The 17,082-nt window shown below is 38.6% G+C and overlaps 2 protein-coding genes across 2 annotated transcripts; both read left to right on the forward strand.

The window, feature by feature from the left end:
- The first annotated feature begins 78 nt into the window (after window positions 1-78).
- Window positions 79-7,388, forward strand: LOC113652525 (extracellular calcium-sensing receptor-like). Its single transcript, XM_027161639.2, has 8 exons — window positions 79-85; window positions 1,522-1,801; window positions 3,657-3,818; window positions 3,978-4,266; window positions 4,917-5,666; window positions 5,754-5,981; window positions 6,189-6,309; window positions 6,475-7,388. The coding sequence occupies exons 1-8, from the start codon at window positions 79-81 to the stop codon at window positions 7,386-7,388; spliced, it is 2,751 nt and encodes a 916-aa protein (XP_027017440.2).
- A 3,398-nt stretch (window positions 7,389-10,786) lies between these two features.
- LOC113652527 (extracellular calcium-sensing receptor-like) lies at window positions 10,787-16,609 on the forward strand. The gene is made up of 7 exons (XM_027161640.2): window positions 10,787-11,053; window positions 13,052-13,203; window positions 13,320-13,608; window positions 14,169-14,918; window positions 15,005-15,232; window positions 15,407-15,530; window positions 15,696-16,609. Exons 1-7 carry the CDS (start codon window positions 10,787-10,789, stop codon window positions 16,607-16,609), a joined length of 2,724 nt encoding a protein of 907 aa, XP_027017441.2.
- The last annotated feature ends 473 nt before the right edge of the window (window positions 16,610-17,082 follow it).

Raw genomic sequence — 17,082 nt, forward strand, 5'->3', positions numbered from 1 at the left:
ATAAACCAACAATCCTACAAATAAATACAATAACAGAACTGAGAATAAAATTCCCAAACAAAATGGTTGTAATAGGTGATGAATGGTAAGTAATCATTTACTTTTCAAATGCATCTTCTATAGTCTCCATCTGCCAACTAGTGATCTGATGGAGTCTGATTCAGATATAGGTGGCAGAGCACATGGAATGGTGGCTGAGGTGGTTTTGTGTTTGGAGGTTCTGTGAGAATTGACCATACAGATTGAGGAAAGTCCACAAAAGAAAGGAATCAGAGAAATCACATCTGGGTTTGCAGAAGGGGTCACATTACATGAAAAGCCTGAATAACTAACAGACCTGACTGTGTCCAATTCATACATGGCATTAACATGCATCCTTCATGATTTGGATCAAAAATGGACAGACTGTCAGAGTACTGGGGTTAAAACAGACCCATATGCAGGATAGTAAAAGAAACAATGTTTATTATTAAAACAAACAAAACCAAACACTGACAAAACAAAAAGCAAAACAAAAGAGGTGCCGAGCAATGTCCACAGCGAAACAGATGCGTCGAGAGACATTCAAAACCAGCCCAGCAGAAGTGCCAATTGACGTCCCCAGCTGAACAGAAGTGCAGAGTCTAATCCCCAGCCAAGCAGAAGTGCCGAGTGTTGTCCCCAGCCAAGCGACCACTCAGGACAAGCCACGGCCAGACCCATGTCCAGAAACCCAGAAAGGGAGAAAGGGAGGGAGTGAAAATTCTCCACCACATAGCATAAGAAAATAATAAAACAAAATATGGCAAACATATGGGCCTGCAACACCCCTATGGACATGAAGTGAGACGGCGTCCTCCACGGAAAAACACGAAGTGAAGTGACGTCCCCCACCAGAACAGGTGTGGGGCGATGTCGCAGGACACCAAAAAATAAAAATAAAGCAAAATTAGGTTGGTGACACCCTCCGCAGCCAAGAAGTGAGACGCTGTCCTCCACGGGAAACAGGAAGCAGAGCAGCATCTCACACCAGAACAAATGCAAAGCGATGTCCACCAAAAAAGAATAAAAATGAAACAAAAGTCCAAATCCAGGGGTTAAAAGGGCAGAAAGACTAATAAAAAAATGCTCCCATATTAATTAGTTTGTTGTTAGGTGGGGGGTTGTTACTGTCAGGACCTAGCCCGGACTTTTACATAAGGGACACATAAGGGACAGGTGTGCTGAGATGGGGAAAGAATAGACAAGGGTGGGGCAGACATATGAACACAAAACGTAAACAAAAGGCACATGGAAAAAAGTCTGGGCTAGATCCTGACACAGCCCCCACAATCACTGCCATTCCTCTACTTGACTGCCTGTTCATCATGCCTAGTGCCTCTTCATGAAACTTAACAGCATGTAAAATATCAAGACCTACCTGCAGGCCTTTTGTGAGTCGGTTTCTGAGACGAATCTTACAAGGAGAACTGGGCCTGCATACTCGATCCTTCCACTCTGGGTAGGAACAATTCATAGACTCCTAATTTGTGTTCTTGCCAGAAGAGGCTACCAACTGCATCACTGTATGGCATGGGAACTGCAGTGCAGCTGATCGCAAGACCCTTCAGAGGATAGTGAATGCAGCCACAAAGATCATCGCCACCCCTCTCCCCTCGATCGAGGACATCTTCATGAAGCAATGCCTCAGCAGGGCCAAAAGCATGGCAGGGATCCCACCCATCCCTCCTACAGCATCTTTCAGCTTCTACCCTCAGGAAGAAGGTGCAGGAGCATCAGAACCTGCTCCACTAGACTGCGGAACAGTTTCTTCCCCCAAGCTGTCAGAGCCCTGAACTCAAAGCTCCACTGCCACCCCCTGAATATACACAGGCCTCCTGTGACGTGACCCTACTGACTGCCACCAGTCACACTCTCCCCAGTATTAGCACACTGACACTGGCACATTAAAAATGGCTGACCTTGAATGCCTCCTGTTGCATGTGTACAATATCAAGGAAGCATTGTAGTCTTCATACCTATATTTACTGCTTGAGTGTATATTCTTTTGTGTATTTAAATTATAAATGTCTTGTTTAATTGTTTAATGTCTGTATGGATGTTGCACTGTTTGACCTGTGAGACACAACATCTCTTTCCACTGCATGTCTCAACATGTAGCGAAAATGACAAATAAAGAAACTTGAACGTGAACTATGTTGTGATATAGAGAGCGAACCTGGTGCATTTTGGCCAGTTTCCCAACACCCTGACAGACTCAGATGGACACCTCCCCTAAAAGGTGGCTTCAGCCTGAACAGCATATGGCCAAGGAAGTTGTTAAGGAACTGGTAATGGACCACTTTATGAGCCCTCTGTCACTAAATGACCTGAAGTCCATAGAGATATGAGGTTCCAGCACCCCCAGTGAGAAGCTGGAGTTCCTCCAGTATGCAATGGCCACCCTTGAGATGGAAAGGAAGCATGAACCAGACCCTCTAGGCCCACAATAAGCTGTCAAGCCCTATTAAACTGGCTGTGCCCCCCATAATTTGACCTAACCCAATGCAACCACCATCTCAATCAAGGTGAATGGCAGACTTCCTTGAATCTGGGAGCTCAGTGACCTTGGCCTGTCCAGTGATCTTGAGATGATGGAGCTGTTTGACCAGTTTGCTGACATATTTTCATCCACCCCTTTTCTGCAGCCTGAGGTTCTGCAACGGCTTTGGACAACCTAGTACAATGGTTGTGGAAAGCCCACACCCATTGTACTAGGTTGTACAATGGGAAATGGGAAACTCAACAAAATGGGAAACTCAACAATACTTTCTGACAACAAAAAAACAAGTTACTATTATAAGTGCACCCCAACCATAATAAAGATGCATACAGTATGCATGAGGATTACTGACAGGGTCACAACAGTTCTTACCACAAAACACAGAGATCAAAATGTCAAATCCAAGACAATATTTAAAAGTGCTCAAAGAAGAGGGCAGGGACAAAATACCAGATATAAAAAAATTCACTGAAGAACAAAACTTTCAATAAAGATGGTTCAGAACTCACATGAATAGTTACAAACTGTCAATTTTTCATACCAAAGTTTAAATGCATGCAATATAAAATGCAAAGAAGCAAATCTCAGTTGAGGGCTTGCTCCAGTAGTCTGGAAAGGATATATCCATGTTGGAGGATACACTATCCTTGTAAGGAAACTCAATATAAGATATTTAAAAAACACCTGTTTTAGTATAGAAATGTGTATAGAAGTGCTAAAATCTGATGTATCTGAAAGCGTATACTTATTGGCTTCTACTTAGGTGCAATATGACAGAAATTCACCTAAAGGTTAGAGATCACACAAATGATTGAATGAACAGATAGATTGTCCACACTGTTTGACAGGTCATGTGGGCCCAAATTATACAAACCAACAATAGTGGCTGAAAATATTTTTTTTCTTTATTGAATTAATTACAACAGAAATCACTGAGAGGTGCAGACAGCATAATGTCCCTGAATGACATCACAAATCTTACCACCTCTCTGATTTGTCCAACCCAAATTGTCATACCCAGAAGACCCGGAGCATGTCAATAAATATATCATGAAGATATCCTTTTGAGAGTAATGCAGCAAAAGCGGTGGAAACACTTTGTGATGTTATTCATTGTACTACTCTTTTCTTTTAGCCTAGCAAAGGGAGAATATTGCCATATTCTGGAAAACCCATCAAATCCTTTGCTGTCTAAACATGGAGATGTGATAATTGGAGCTATATTTACAATACATCGTGAAACACAGATGCAGTCATTGACATACACTGAAAAACCTCAACCTTTAATCTGCAATAGGTTTGTTATAGTGGACAATTTAACATGATTAAGGTTATGGGGAATCAGTAATTTTATGCTTTAAAATGATTTGCATTTCTGAATTTTATAATTTTTCTTTTCATTTTATGAAAAAAATATTTGAAATTTGATGTGATTTTCATGTATGTATATTTGTAGCTTTGACCTACGTGAATTACGCCATACTCAGGCTATGATTTTTGCCATCGAAGAAATCAACAGAAGCAACAGCTTGCTCCCAAATATCACAGTTGGTTACAGGATTTATGACAGCTGTCGCTCAGGTTTGTTATCTATGAAAGCAGCCATGGCTTTGATGAATGGCCAGGACATGACAGCAGACGGTGCCTGTTCTGGACAAGCAGTAGTACAAGCTATCATAGGAGAGTCAGAATCTACTCCTACTATAGCACTCACAAAATCTACAGGACCGTTTCAGATCCCAGTGGTAAGGAGAAAGTAATTTATTGTTTTAAAATAATGAATTTTTTTAGACATAAATATGAATTTGAGATGATCTTTATTAACAAAGAAATTTCAAGTCATTATATATTTATTTTTATTCTATTTGCTAAATATCAATTCACAGATCTGAGGCTCTTTGAATCAGAATTAAAACTCATTTTTCATAAGTAGGTACATTTTAATAATCATGTAATCATACAGTATATGCACATCGCATAAAAGTGGTGCAGTCGGAACCGGGTTCAATCCTCTGCTTGGGTTACCATGTGTGTAAGGGTTCCCCATTTCCAGCACCTGTCTATAAAAATGCAAATTAAATATTTACATTGTCCATTTGTGTTAAGCAGTGTGTGCATGGTGTCACATGGTCTTTGTGTTATGCACAATGTTTCCAGGATTAACTTAGTACCCACAGGAAATGCTCAATCAATAAATGCTATTCAACCTATCATCAGTATTTGCCTAAATATACAAGAGGAAATATTGTACATCATAAAGCTTTTATTTTATAAAACTTGTTTTTGTGTTCTTCTGTTTATCTGTCAGAACAGGCTTGTACATATCTTTTGTTTTGTAAGAGGCACAAAAATGCAAACATGCCTGAATTATTTTTAACTGTCTTTCTTTCTTCAGATAAGCCATGCTTCCAAATGTGAATGTCTGAGCAACAGAAAAGAGTACCCATCTTTCTTCAGGACCATTCATAGTGACTACTACCAGAGTAGAGCTCTGGCATATTTGGTCAAGCACCTTGGCTGGACTTGGGTAGGAGCTTTGAACAGTGATAATGATTATGGAAACAGTGGAATTGCTATTTTCCTTGAAGCAGCCAAAGAGGAGGGAATATGTGTTGAGTACTCTGAGAAGTTTGACTGGTCAGTTCCATCTAAAATGAAAAAAACTGCTGATATTATTAAGAAAGGCACAGCCAAAGTAATCATTTTATTTCTCGCCTCCTTTGATATGAATATTCTAATAGAACAGCTTATTGTATATAATCTCACTGGCTACCAAATCATGGGTGTTACATGGATTTTTGCTGGTGGCCTAGCAACACCAGCAAGTTTTACTGTACTTGGTGGATCTATTGCTTTTGATGTGGGAAAACTGAAAATTCCTGGCTTTGCTGACTATGTTTTCAATGGATTTTGGCAAAAAGATTTCCCTTGCTTGGATCAAGATGGAAAGGTTTCTCAGAATGAAAGCTACTGCAGCAAATATGAAGAGATGATAAAATTTAAAAACTATAGTAAAGATTTATCAGAACTGAGATATACAAATAATGTCTACAATGCAGTTTATGCTGTGGCACATTCTCTGCACAGCCTGTTGAGATGCACAGAAAAGAGCTGTGAGAAAAACAAAACAATACAATCATGGCAGGTAACACAAAGAAGAGAAGCAATGCAGGCAATATCAATGAATGACATTACCCTGGAATTAATACTTGTTTTCTTTTCAAATCTGAAGGTTGTTGAGTCTCTAAAGAAGTTAAATTTTACCACTAAAATAGGAGACCATATTTTGTTCGACAGCACTGGGCCAATGCCTGGAAAGTATGATGTGTTGAACTGGCAACGAGGGCTCAATGGAGAAGTGGTGTTTAAGGTTGTGGGCTATCATGATGCCTCTCTGCCAGCTGGACAACAATTTGTACTAAATCATGAAGATATAGTTTGGGGAGGAGGAAAAAGAGAGGTGAATTCAGTATTTTTATAAAATATAATCTTAACTGTAAGTTCTTTGTTTTTTGTTCTATATCCCACTGATTCTACATGAAACATCAATAGTGCTTCACATAAAAAGTATAAAGCTGTATAGCTGTGGATATTATATTATTAAACATGAAATGATGGCATGAACAGGTAAAAAAGGTTGTAGCCAAATTATATTGTATTTTAGAAGCCGAGGTCTGTGTGCAGTGAGAGCTGTCCTCCAGGAACTAGGAAAGCAGCACAGAAAGGAAGGCCTGTCTGCTGCTATGACTGTATACCATGTGCAGAAGGAGAGATCAGTAACCAGACAGGTAATTTCAGCCTGACCAAGTTTCAAAAAATATTTGTCAATTGTACATTTTGTATTCTTCTTTTATTATTTAAGATACAGTTCCTCTATAATGCTATTAATAAATAAATCCTTCAGATAAAATATATTTTCCTTCCTAATGATAATAACCATAATTATTTTGCAGATTCAAATAACTGTGAGCAGTGTCCAGAAGAATTTTGGTCTAATGCTCTCAAAGATAAATGTGTTTTAAAGGTTGTAGAGTTTCTTTCATTTACAGAGGATATGGGGATAATACTGGTATTTTTTTCCTTGCTTGGAGCTACATTAACTGTGTTAGTAGCTATTTTATTTCTTATAGAAAAAGACACTCCCATTGTTAAAGCCAACAACTCTGAGCTGAGCTTCCTTCTGCTGTTCTCTCTGACTCTGTGCTTCCTCTGTTCACTTACTTTCATTGGCCAGCCCTCTGAATGGTCCTGTATGCTGCGTCACACAGCGTTTGGGATCACCTTCGTCCTCTGTATCTCCTGTGTTCTAGGGAAAACAGTAGTGGTGTTAATGGCCTTCAGGGCTACACTTCCAGGCAGTAATGTCATGAAATGGTTTGGGCCTCTACAGCAGAGACTCAGTGTACTCACCTTCACTCTCATACAGGTTCTTATCTGTGTACTTTGGTTAACAGTTTCTCCTCCTTTCCCATACAAAAACATGAACTACTACAAGGAAAAGATTATATTAGAATGTAGTTTGGGCTCAGCTATAGGTTTCTGGGCTGTGTTGGGGTATATAGGAGTTCTTGCTTTCTTGTGCTTTGTTTTAGCTTTTCTAGCTAGGAAGCTGCCTGATAATTTTAATGAAGCTAAATTCATTACATTCAGCATACTGATATTCTGTGCAGTCTGGTTCACATTTATTCCAGCTTATGTGAGTTCACCTGGAAAATTCACTGTAGCTGTGGAGATATTTGCTATTTTGGCCTCCAGTTTTGGTCTACTATTCTGTATATTTACACCTAAATGTTATATTATTCTGTTTAAACCTGAACTGAACACAAAGAAAAATATGATGGGGAAACCAGCATCTAAATCACTATGAGAAACAAACTGTTCAGTAATATTCCTTGTCATTTTGCTGAATAATTTTGAACTTGAATACATAATTAACTAAATAATATTTAGACAATGTCTAATATACTTAATTTAAAAAATCTAATATATATATGCTTGGGACCTGATTAAACTAATCATGCAAAAATTTGAAATGTGTTTTATTTCTGTCATAGAATATATTCTGTTTTCAGCAATATGCATCTTTGTAATCATAGGTCAAGTACAATTATCTAATTGGCACAAATAATTTGAACAAAACATGGTTGTACTAGGTGATGAATGGGAGAAGTAAATAGTAATCATGCAAAAAAATCAAGTAAAAATCAAGTAATCAAGTAAAAATACATCCTCTATGGTCTCTATCAGTACAGTCATTTAGGTGGGCACCGTAGACTGGTATTTAACACCAGAAGCTAAAGACTAGTCAAAAATTCTCATGCAATTTAGCCAATATGCTTATTTAGTCTGACTCAGATATTGGAGGTAGAACACATGGAATGGTGGCTGAGGTAGTTTTGTGTCTGGAGGATTTGTGAAGACTGACCCTACAGAAAAACTCCTACAGGAGTCAGGATATTCGGCCTTATTCCAGTCTGGGTAGGACCAATTTATAGGCTCCTAATTTTTTATTCTTGCCAGTAGAGGCTACAGAGTGCTCAAAAGAGAGATCCTAGTGCATTGTGGCCAGGTTCCCAACACGTTGACAAACTCAGATGGACACCTTGCCACATAGTGTTAAAAGGTGGCTTCAGCCTGAACAGGATATGGCTAAGGAAGTCCATTGAGATATGAGCTCCCAACACCCCTAGAGAGAAGCTGGAGTCCCTCAAGTATGCAATGGCCACCCTGGAGATGGCAAGCAAGCATGACATAAGCCATGCCATTCCCACATAACTCCCAAATTTACCGCTGACTGAGCCAGACACTCTAACCTCACCTAATGCCACCACTATCCCCGTTGAGGAGAACAGCAGGCTTCCTAGGATCTGAGAGATCAGTAACCTTGGCCTGTCCAGCAATCCTGAGCTGATGAAGCTTTTTGACCAGTTTGCTGAAATTTATTTTCCACCGCTTTCCACTCAAAACTGCAGCAGTCTAGGGTTCTGCAATGGCTTTAGACTTTATCCTGGACCCAGTGGACAGTTTGCAGTGTCATACCTGGACATAGCCATCCTCCACTCCCCCAAACGGGCAAACAGAGCTCTAAAATGTTCAACTGATGAGGGAGTAGCTCAAGTGTTTAAGACTCTGGGTTGTTGATTGGAATGTTAGAGTTCAAGCCAAGACCAAATCCTTCAACCCACTCTGCTCCAGGGGACCTCAGAAATTTGGATATGCAAAGAAAGAGTTTTACTGTGTAAATATGACAATAAAATTCTTTTTTCCAATGGCCAAGCCACACAAGTCAGCTGGACAAAGGGGACTGAACACCATCCTGCCACAACCTTGGAGGTTGAGGAACACTCAGTCTGTACTTGACAGAAAAACTAAACCCCACTAAAAAAGGGATTCACTTCTTGAAACAGAAGTGCTTGCAATAAAGTGGGCTATCAACATTACTATCTGGGCTGACACTTTACACATTTCCTCAACCATGCTCCACTGCAGTGGATGGTCAGGGCTAAGGACGAGAATATCTGGGTAACCGAATGGTTGCTCTCATTGCAGGACCTCTCTTTACTTTTGCAACACTGAGCAGAGGTCTACCAATGAAATGGTCTATTGTGTAGATATTCCCTGTGGCCCATGCATCAAGCAGCATTAGGCTCAAAGCTAAGGAGGGACTCACACATCACACAGCCAAAACATGCTCCTGAATTAACTGCCACCTGGGTGCTGAATGGACAGCAACATTTTAACACACATCATGATGTAGATAGCAAAGTAACACGAGGTTCAATTTGGGATGGCAGAAAAACAGCTGTCAGCCCATGAGTGTGGCAGCAAATAATCGCCCTTGAGCAGAAGCAGGGAAATTACAAAAGGGCACAGCAGACATACACTGTTTAGCAATTTCATAAGCTTTCATATTACACAACACGCAGTGTTTACTCTCCACATAACAGCCCATCACACTACCCTGTAATACACTACCTTAGACATTAGCCATCAGAACATATTTGTAATTCACCATTCTTCGAGTAACCATGGAAATTCAACCTTTATAACATTTTGCTCTATATCTATATTGTTAAATAGTTTACATTACACGTAAGTTTACACCTTTGTTCATATATACATATTTATCTGATATTGCCTAATTACTTAAGCAATCCTTGACAAAGAGGTCTAGGAGCAATATCTATTCCTCTATGGGTGAGTTAACACATGCAAAAAAAATGACAATGCAAACAGATTTGACACTCAGTTTAAGAGCACATGCAGGCTCAGCATGTACACAACAACAATAATGGCTGTAATTTTTTTTTTTTTTTTTGGTCTGTGAGCACACTTTGTGATGTTATTCCTTGCACTAATCCTTTGTTTTTACCAGGCAAAGAAAATATATTGTCATTTCCTTGAAAACCCAGAAAATCCCAGAATTGTTAAAAGATGGACATGAACTATCTACACCAGGTAACACATGTAACACGTTTCCCTGAGAAGGGAACAAGAGGCTGCGTCATGGCTGATCCTATATGAATCAGCTTTATTGAGAAAGTTGCATCTGAAGCTCTGTGTGAACATACATCAATTTATTGGCTTGAAGCAGCTTCTCAGAGTTCTCAAAGTCCTTAATGGGCACAGAAAGTGCAGCCTCTCCTGTTCTGTCAACTCATGGGGCACAGGACAAAAGGCCTGGAAGATGACTGGACGATTGGCCATCCTGTGGACCTTGGGAACATCCCTCCCTGTTGTGTCGGATAGCCTTGGACATGCCAGGGACAAATTCTAAGCAAGTGGAGTTGACTAATATAGACTGCAGATATAAGAGCTAAGAGCAGAGCCATCTTTATGGTCAGAAACTTCTCAGCAGCTTAGATCCCAGGATCCACACTCTAGAGGATGTTCTCAGCCACCTGGCACTGTGCAAAAAAATGAGAGACCAGAGGGTGCCTACTCAAGGAGGCCTTGAGGGAAGGTTTGTTGTTGGCAGCAATGGCAACAACATAGATTTTTAATGTAGAGGGGGACAGGCCCATGAGAAATTCAAGATTGCAGAATCTGCAGCATTGTAGCAACTGGGCACTGAACTGGGTCCTGATGGTACCAATCACACCAGAGGTGAAAAAGCCTCTACTTCACAGTGTACACTATTCTACACTAGGGATCACTACCATTGAACAGAGTCTCTACTACCTGAGATGAGAGGCCTGCCTCTAGGAACTGCTCCCCCTCAGGGCTATACCCAGGGCTTCCACATCTTAGGTTGAAGGTGTAGGAATGCCCCCTGCACCTCAGAGAGGAGATCTTTCCGGACAGATATCTCTTTTGTGTCAGCAAACAAAATTTGAGTGGGTCAATGAGAAGCTAGTCAAGTTGTACTCGATCGTGCACACTCGACAGAGCAGAGTTAATGGGGGTAAGGTGCAGATAGAGCCTAAGCCATGTCTGTACCATGTAAACCATAGCGGACAGTGGGTCGACTCTTCTGACAAATGTAATCCACCACCTGCAGGTGGAGATGCCACTCCTCAGGCCTCAACACCAGTAAGTCAAAAGTCTGCATCCAGAATTACATGCCCCCTGGATGAAAATTGCTCTAAGCGAGAGTAAGCTGGTCTCTGCCCAGAACAAATTCTGATCCTTCAACCTGAACAGAGAGTGCAAACCCAGAACTCCCTGATAATTGATATATAAAAATACAGCAGTACTGTCTGTGTACACTAACACATGGTAGTCCCTGAAGTGTGGGAGAAAGTGTTTCAATGCTAGAAACATGGCCCTCTTTTCCAGGCAATTTATGTGCCAAATGAAAAAAAAAAAATCCATCCCAAAGACCCTGGGAAGGTTCCCAAGACCCCTGTCCAAGACCGCTTGCCAGCCTGAAAATGAGGCATTAAAGGCACTCACAGTTAATTTTGCAGGTACAAAATTGGATGCAGCCACATATCCTTCTTGGGAACAAAATACCAATATAATATGCAGCACACAGAGTGTCTGAAAGCAGTGTCGATCTTGGTTTGATCTGCCTGACCTCGTACATGTCTCTGAGTGAGCTGGTAGGCAAATACATTTATACACATAATATATGTAGGACATAATAATAGATAATACCTTCTTGCTGGAGAAAATAAAAACTATAAATAATAAAATACAGTACCCATCTTTCATCAGGACCATATTGAGTGACGACTTCTAGGGAAGAGCTCTGGCATATTTGGTCAAGCAATTTGGCTATTCTTTTTTCTTGTCTACAGTACATAGTTATGAACATTTTAATAGATCATTTAATTTTAAACTGTCACTGGATACCAGATGATTGGTGTTGAGGTATGGATTTCTGATGTGAATCTAGTCACAACATGATACAGAATATTGTCTGGATCCATTGGTTTTGATGGTCTGGTTTAGCTAACTATGCTCTCAATTGATCTTGGCATGAAGATTTCTGCAACAATACACTGCATGAAAGTAAAAATTACAGATACATACAGCTGCATATTATGAATCATTAGTAAACAAAAAGTGTTAGCTCAACAGCTGCATAGAACTGCTGGATAAAACCTTTCAATTTACAAGTTGTAGCTGTAATATTTTGTTCATAATAGAAGCCAAGGTCTGTGTGCAGTGAGAGATGTTCTTCAAGAACCTCGAAAGCTGCAGAGAATTGATGGCCTGTCTGCTGCTATGACTGCATACCATGTGCAGAAGGAGAGATCAGTAACCAGACAGGTAATTTTAGCATGATCATGTTTCAACCAAAGTTGATTGTATGTTATGTATACTTGTTTTATTATTTAGGATACAGTTTCTGGACATGTAATTCATAAATCTAATTCTATATTAGTTTTTGTCTTAATATCTAACTATATTAGGCAAGAATAAGAATATTAAAGTATATATATTAATATTTAATATAGTTTATATTACATTACATTTAATGCTGAAAACTCAGTTCCAGTAGTCTTGAAAGGATATGTCTGTGTTGGATGTTACGTTATCCTTGTAAGGAAACTTTGTCTCCAACAAGATATAAATACATACCTAGTTTTAGTATATTAAAATGTGTATAGAAGTGATAAAATCTCTAGAAGTGATAAAAATTTCTGAAAGCAAATTTCTAAAACTTATAGGCTTCTACTTAGGAGCAATATGACAGGAAACCTAAAGGTTAGTGATCACCCAAATGATTAAATGAACACACTGATTGTCCACACTGTTTCACAGCTTGTGCAGCCCCAGCATATACAAACCAACAATAGTGACTGAAAATATTTTTTGTGGTCTTATTTAATTAATTAATTAACCACAGAAATAATTCAATTCAATTCAACTGAGAGTTGAAGGCAGCATAATATCCCTGAATGACATCACAAATCTCACCACCGCTCTGATTTGTCCAACCCAAATTGTCATACCCAGCAGTCCCAGAGCATGCCAATAAATATATGATGAGGATATCCTTTTGAGAGTAATGCAGCAAAAGCTGTGTAAACCCTTGTGATGTTATTCCTTGTACTACTCTTTTCTCTTACCCTGGCACAGGGAGAGTATTGCCATATTCTGGAAAACTCATCTATTCCTCTGCTATCTAAAGATGGAGATGTGATCATTGGAGCAATATTTACAATACATCGTGGTACAGAGATACAGTCATTGACATACACTGAAGAACCTCAACCTTTAATCTGCAATAGGTTTGTTTGTTGGACACTTTAACATGATTGTGATTATCGGAAATCTAGAATTTTGTTCTTTAAAAAATAAATTGCATTTCTGAATTTTATAATTTTACTTTTCATTTCATTTGTAGCTTTGACCTACGTGAATTACGCCATACTCAGGCTATGATTTTTGCCATTGAAGAAATCAACAGAAGCAACAGCTTGCTCCCAAATATCACAGTTGGTTACAGGATTTATGACAGCTGTCGCTCAGGTTCGTTATCTATGAAAGCAGCCATGGCTTTAATGAACGGTCAGGACATGACAGCAGATGGTGCCTGTTCTGGGCAAGCAGTAGTACAAGCCATCATAGGAGAGTCAGAGTCTACTCCTACTGTAGCACTCACAAAAACTACAGGACCATTTCAGATCCCAGTGGTAAGGATTAATGGTTTTAATTATTGTTTAATAACAATGGGTTTTATAGACTTTAACAAAGAAATTTAAAGTCAAGATACATTTATTTTGTTCTATTTGTTAAATATCAATATATCAATCTGAGGCTCTTTGATATATATATATATATATATATATATATATATATATATATATATATATATATATATATATATATATATATATATATTCCATTTTGAACAGCGTATATGGCTCATAAGCAAAGTGGTGCTTGGGTTATTGAGTTAACCCCTGTGTAGATTTTTGCATGTTTTACCCTTGTATGCTGTGGTTACTTCAGTGTGTGAATGGTGTAACATGGTGTTTGCATTATGTGCAGTGTTTCCAGGATTAACTCAATCATACATCATATACATCATATCATACATTATAAGATTTTACTTTATAACAATTGATTTTGTGTTCTTTTGTTTTGTCTATCTGTCTTGTGCATAATTATCTCTTGGTGGAGACTTTTTGGTGTAGGATGCACAGAAAAACAAACAGGCATTAATTATTTTTACCTGTCTTTCTTGCTTCAGGTAAGCCATGCTGCTACATGTGAATGTCTAAGTGACATAAAAGAGTACCCATCTTTCTTCAGGACCATACGTAGTAACTACTACTTTGGTAGAGCTCTGGCATATTTGGTCAAGCACTTTGGTTGGACTTGGGTGGGAGCTGTGAACAGTGATAATGATTATGGAAACAGTGGAATTGCTATTTTTATGAAAGCAGCCAAAGAGGAGGGAATATGTGTTGAGTATTCTGAGAAGTTTGACCGGTCAGTTCCTTCTAAAATGAAAAAAATTGCTGATATTATTAAGAAAGGCACAGCCAAAGTAATCATTGTATTTCTCGCCACCTTTGATATAACCATTCTAGTAGAACAGCTCAATTTAAATAATCTCACGGGCTACCAAATCGTTGGTATGTCATGGATTTTTGCTGATGGCCTAGAAACACCAGCAAGTGTCACTGTACTTGGTGGAGCTATTGGATTTGATATGGGAAAGCTGAAAATTGCTGGCTTTGCTGACTATGCTCTCAATGGATTTTGGCAAAAAGATTTCCCTTGCTTGGATAAAGATGGAAAGTTTTCTCAGACTGAAAGCTACTGCAGCAAATATGAAGAGATGATTCAATTTAAAAATTATAGTAAAGATTTATCAGAACTGAGATTTACAAATAATGTCTACAATGCAGTTTATGCTGTGGCACATTCTCTGCACAGCCTGTTGAGATGCACAGAAAAGAGCTGTGAGAAAAACGAAACAATACAATCATGGCAGGTAACACAAAGATGAAAAGCAAGGCAGGCAATATCAATGACTGACATTACCCTGGAATTAATACTTGCTTTCTTTTCAAACTGAAGGTTGTTGAGTCTCTAAGAAAGTTAAATTTTACCACTAAAATTGGAGACCATATTTTGTTCGACAGTACTGGGGCAATGCCTGGAAAGTATGAAGTGTTGAACTGGCAACGAGGGCTCAATGGAGAAGTGGTGTTTAAGGTTGTGGGCTATTATGATTCCTCTCTGCCAGCTGGACAGCAATTTGTACTAAATATTGAAGATATAGCCTGGGCTGGAGAGAAAACAGAGGTGAAAACAGTATTTTAATAAAATACAATGTTAACTGAAATAAATAAAGAAAGAAAGAAATAGATCTCCTTCATTTTTTGTTCTATCTCCCATTGATTCTACATGATTAATTATTGCATAAACAGATAAAACCTTATTATTTCAAGGTTGTAGCCAAGATATATTGTATTTTAGAAGCCAAGGTCTGTGTGCAGTGAGAGCTGTCCTCCAGGAACCAGGAAAGCAGCACAGAAAGGAAGGCCCGTCTGCTGCTATGACTGTGTACCATGTGCAGAAGGAGAGATCAGTAACCAGACAGGTAATTTCAGCATAACCAAGTTACAAAGAATATTTGTCAATTGTACATTCTGTATACTACTTTTATTATTTAAGATACAGTTCTTCTATAATAATATTAATAAATAAATCCTTCAGATAAAATATATTTTCCTTCCTAATGATGATAACCATAATTATTTTGCAGATTCAAATAACTGTGAGCAGTGTCCAGAAGAATTTTGGTCTAATGCTCTCAAAGATAAATGTGTTTTAAAGGTTGTAGAGTTTCTTTCATTTACAGAGGATATGGGGATAATACTGGTATTTTTTTCCTTGCTTGGAGCTACATTATCTGTGTTAGTAGCTATTTTATTTCTTATAGAAAAAGACACTCCCATTGTTAAAGCCAACAACTCTGAGCTGAGCTTCCTGCTGCTCTTCTCTCTGACTCTGTGCTTTCTCTGTTCACTTACTTTCATTGGAAGGCCCTCTAAGTGGTCCTGTATGCTGCGTCACACAGCGTTTGGAATCACTTTTGTCCTCTGTATCTCCTGTGTTCTGGGGAAAACTGTAGTGGTGTTAATGGCCTTCAGGGCCACACTTCCAGGAAGTAATGTCATGAAATGGTTTGGGCCTCCACAGCAGAGACTCAGTGTACTTGCCTTCACTCTCATTCAGGTTCTTATCTGTGTAATTTGGCTAACTGTTTCTCCTCCTTTCCCCTATAAAAACATGAACTACTACAAGGAAAAGATTATATTAGAATGTAGTTTGGGCTCAGCTATAGGTTTCTGGGCTGTGTTGGGGTATATAGGAGTTCTTGCTTTGTTGTGCTTTGTTTTAGCTTTTCTAGCTAGGAAGCTGCCTGATAATTTTAATGAAGCTAAATTCATCACATTCAGCATACTGATATTCTGTGCAGTTTGGTTCACATTTATTCCAGCTTATGTGAGTTCACCTGGAAAATTCACTGTAGCTGTGGAGATATTTGCTATTCTGGCCTCCAGTTTTGCTTTACTATTTTGTATATTTACACCTAAATGTTATATTATTCTGTTTAAACCTGAACTGAACACAAAGAAAAATATGATGGGGAAACCGGCATCTAAATCACTATGAGAAAGAAACTGTGCACCTATATTCATTGTGATTTTCTTGAAGAATGTTTAACTTGAATACATAATTAACTAAATCATATTTAGAAATTGTGTAATATACTTAATTTAAAAAATCTAACATAGATATGATTGGGACCTGATTAAACTAATCATGCAAAAATTTGAATTGTGTTTTATTTCTGTCCTAGAATATATCCTGTGTTCAGCAATATGCATGTTTGTAATCATAGGTCTAGTACAATTATCTAATTGGCACAAACAATTTCTGATGTGTCAATGCTCATGAAAAAAGAGAAGAGTGTTTAGTAGCATACATCAACAATCCTGCAAATAAATGCATATATAATGACAGAACTGAAAATAAACTGCAACTAACAAAATATGGTTGTACTATGTGATGAATGATAAGTAATCATTTACGCTTAAAAGGTATCTTCTATGGTCCCTATCAGATCACTTTTGGGCACTGTAGAC

This window comes from Tachysurus fulvidraco, chromosome 13, assembly GCF_022655615.1.
Source record: "Tachysurus fulvidraco isolate hzauxx_2018 chromosome 13, HZAU_PFXX_2.0, whole genome shotgun sequence".
Taxonomy (NCBI): Eukaryota; Metazoa; Chordata; class Actinopteri; order Siluriformes; family Bagridae; genus Tachysurus; species Tachysurus fulvidraco.

What these genes read in the sequence shown, in the direction of transcription:
- LOC113652527 (XM_027161640.2), top strand. Translation starts at nt 10,787, where the DNA reads ATGCCCCCTGCACCTCAGAGAGGAGATCTTTCCGGACAGATATCTCTT. An exon ending in CAACCTTTAATCTGCAATAG is followed by an intron (nt 13,204 to 13,319) that starts GTTTGTTTGTTG and finishes TTTCATTTGTAG; the next exon opens with CTTTGACCTACGTGAATTAC. An exon ending in GGGCTGGAGAGAAAACAGAG is followed by an intron (nt 15,233 to 15,406) that starts GTGAAAACAGTA and finishes ATTGTATTTTAG; the next exon opens with AAGCCAAGGTCTGTGTGCAG.
- LOC113652525 (XM_027161639.2), top strand. An exon ending in ACAGTTTCTTCCCCCAAGCT is followed by an intron (nt 1,802 to 3,656) that starts GTCAGAGCCCTG and finishes CTTTTCTTTTAG; the next exon opens with CCTAGCAAAGGGAGAATATT. An exon ending in AAACAATACAATCATGGCAG is followed by an intron (nt 5,667 to 5,753) that starts GTAACACAAAGA and finishes TCAAATCTGAAG; the next exon opens with GTTGTTGAGTCTCTAAAGAA.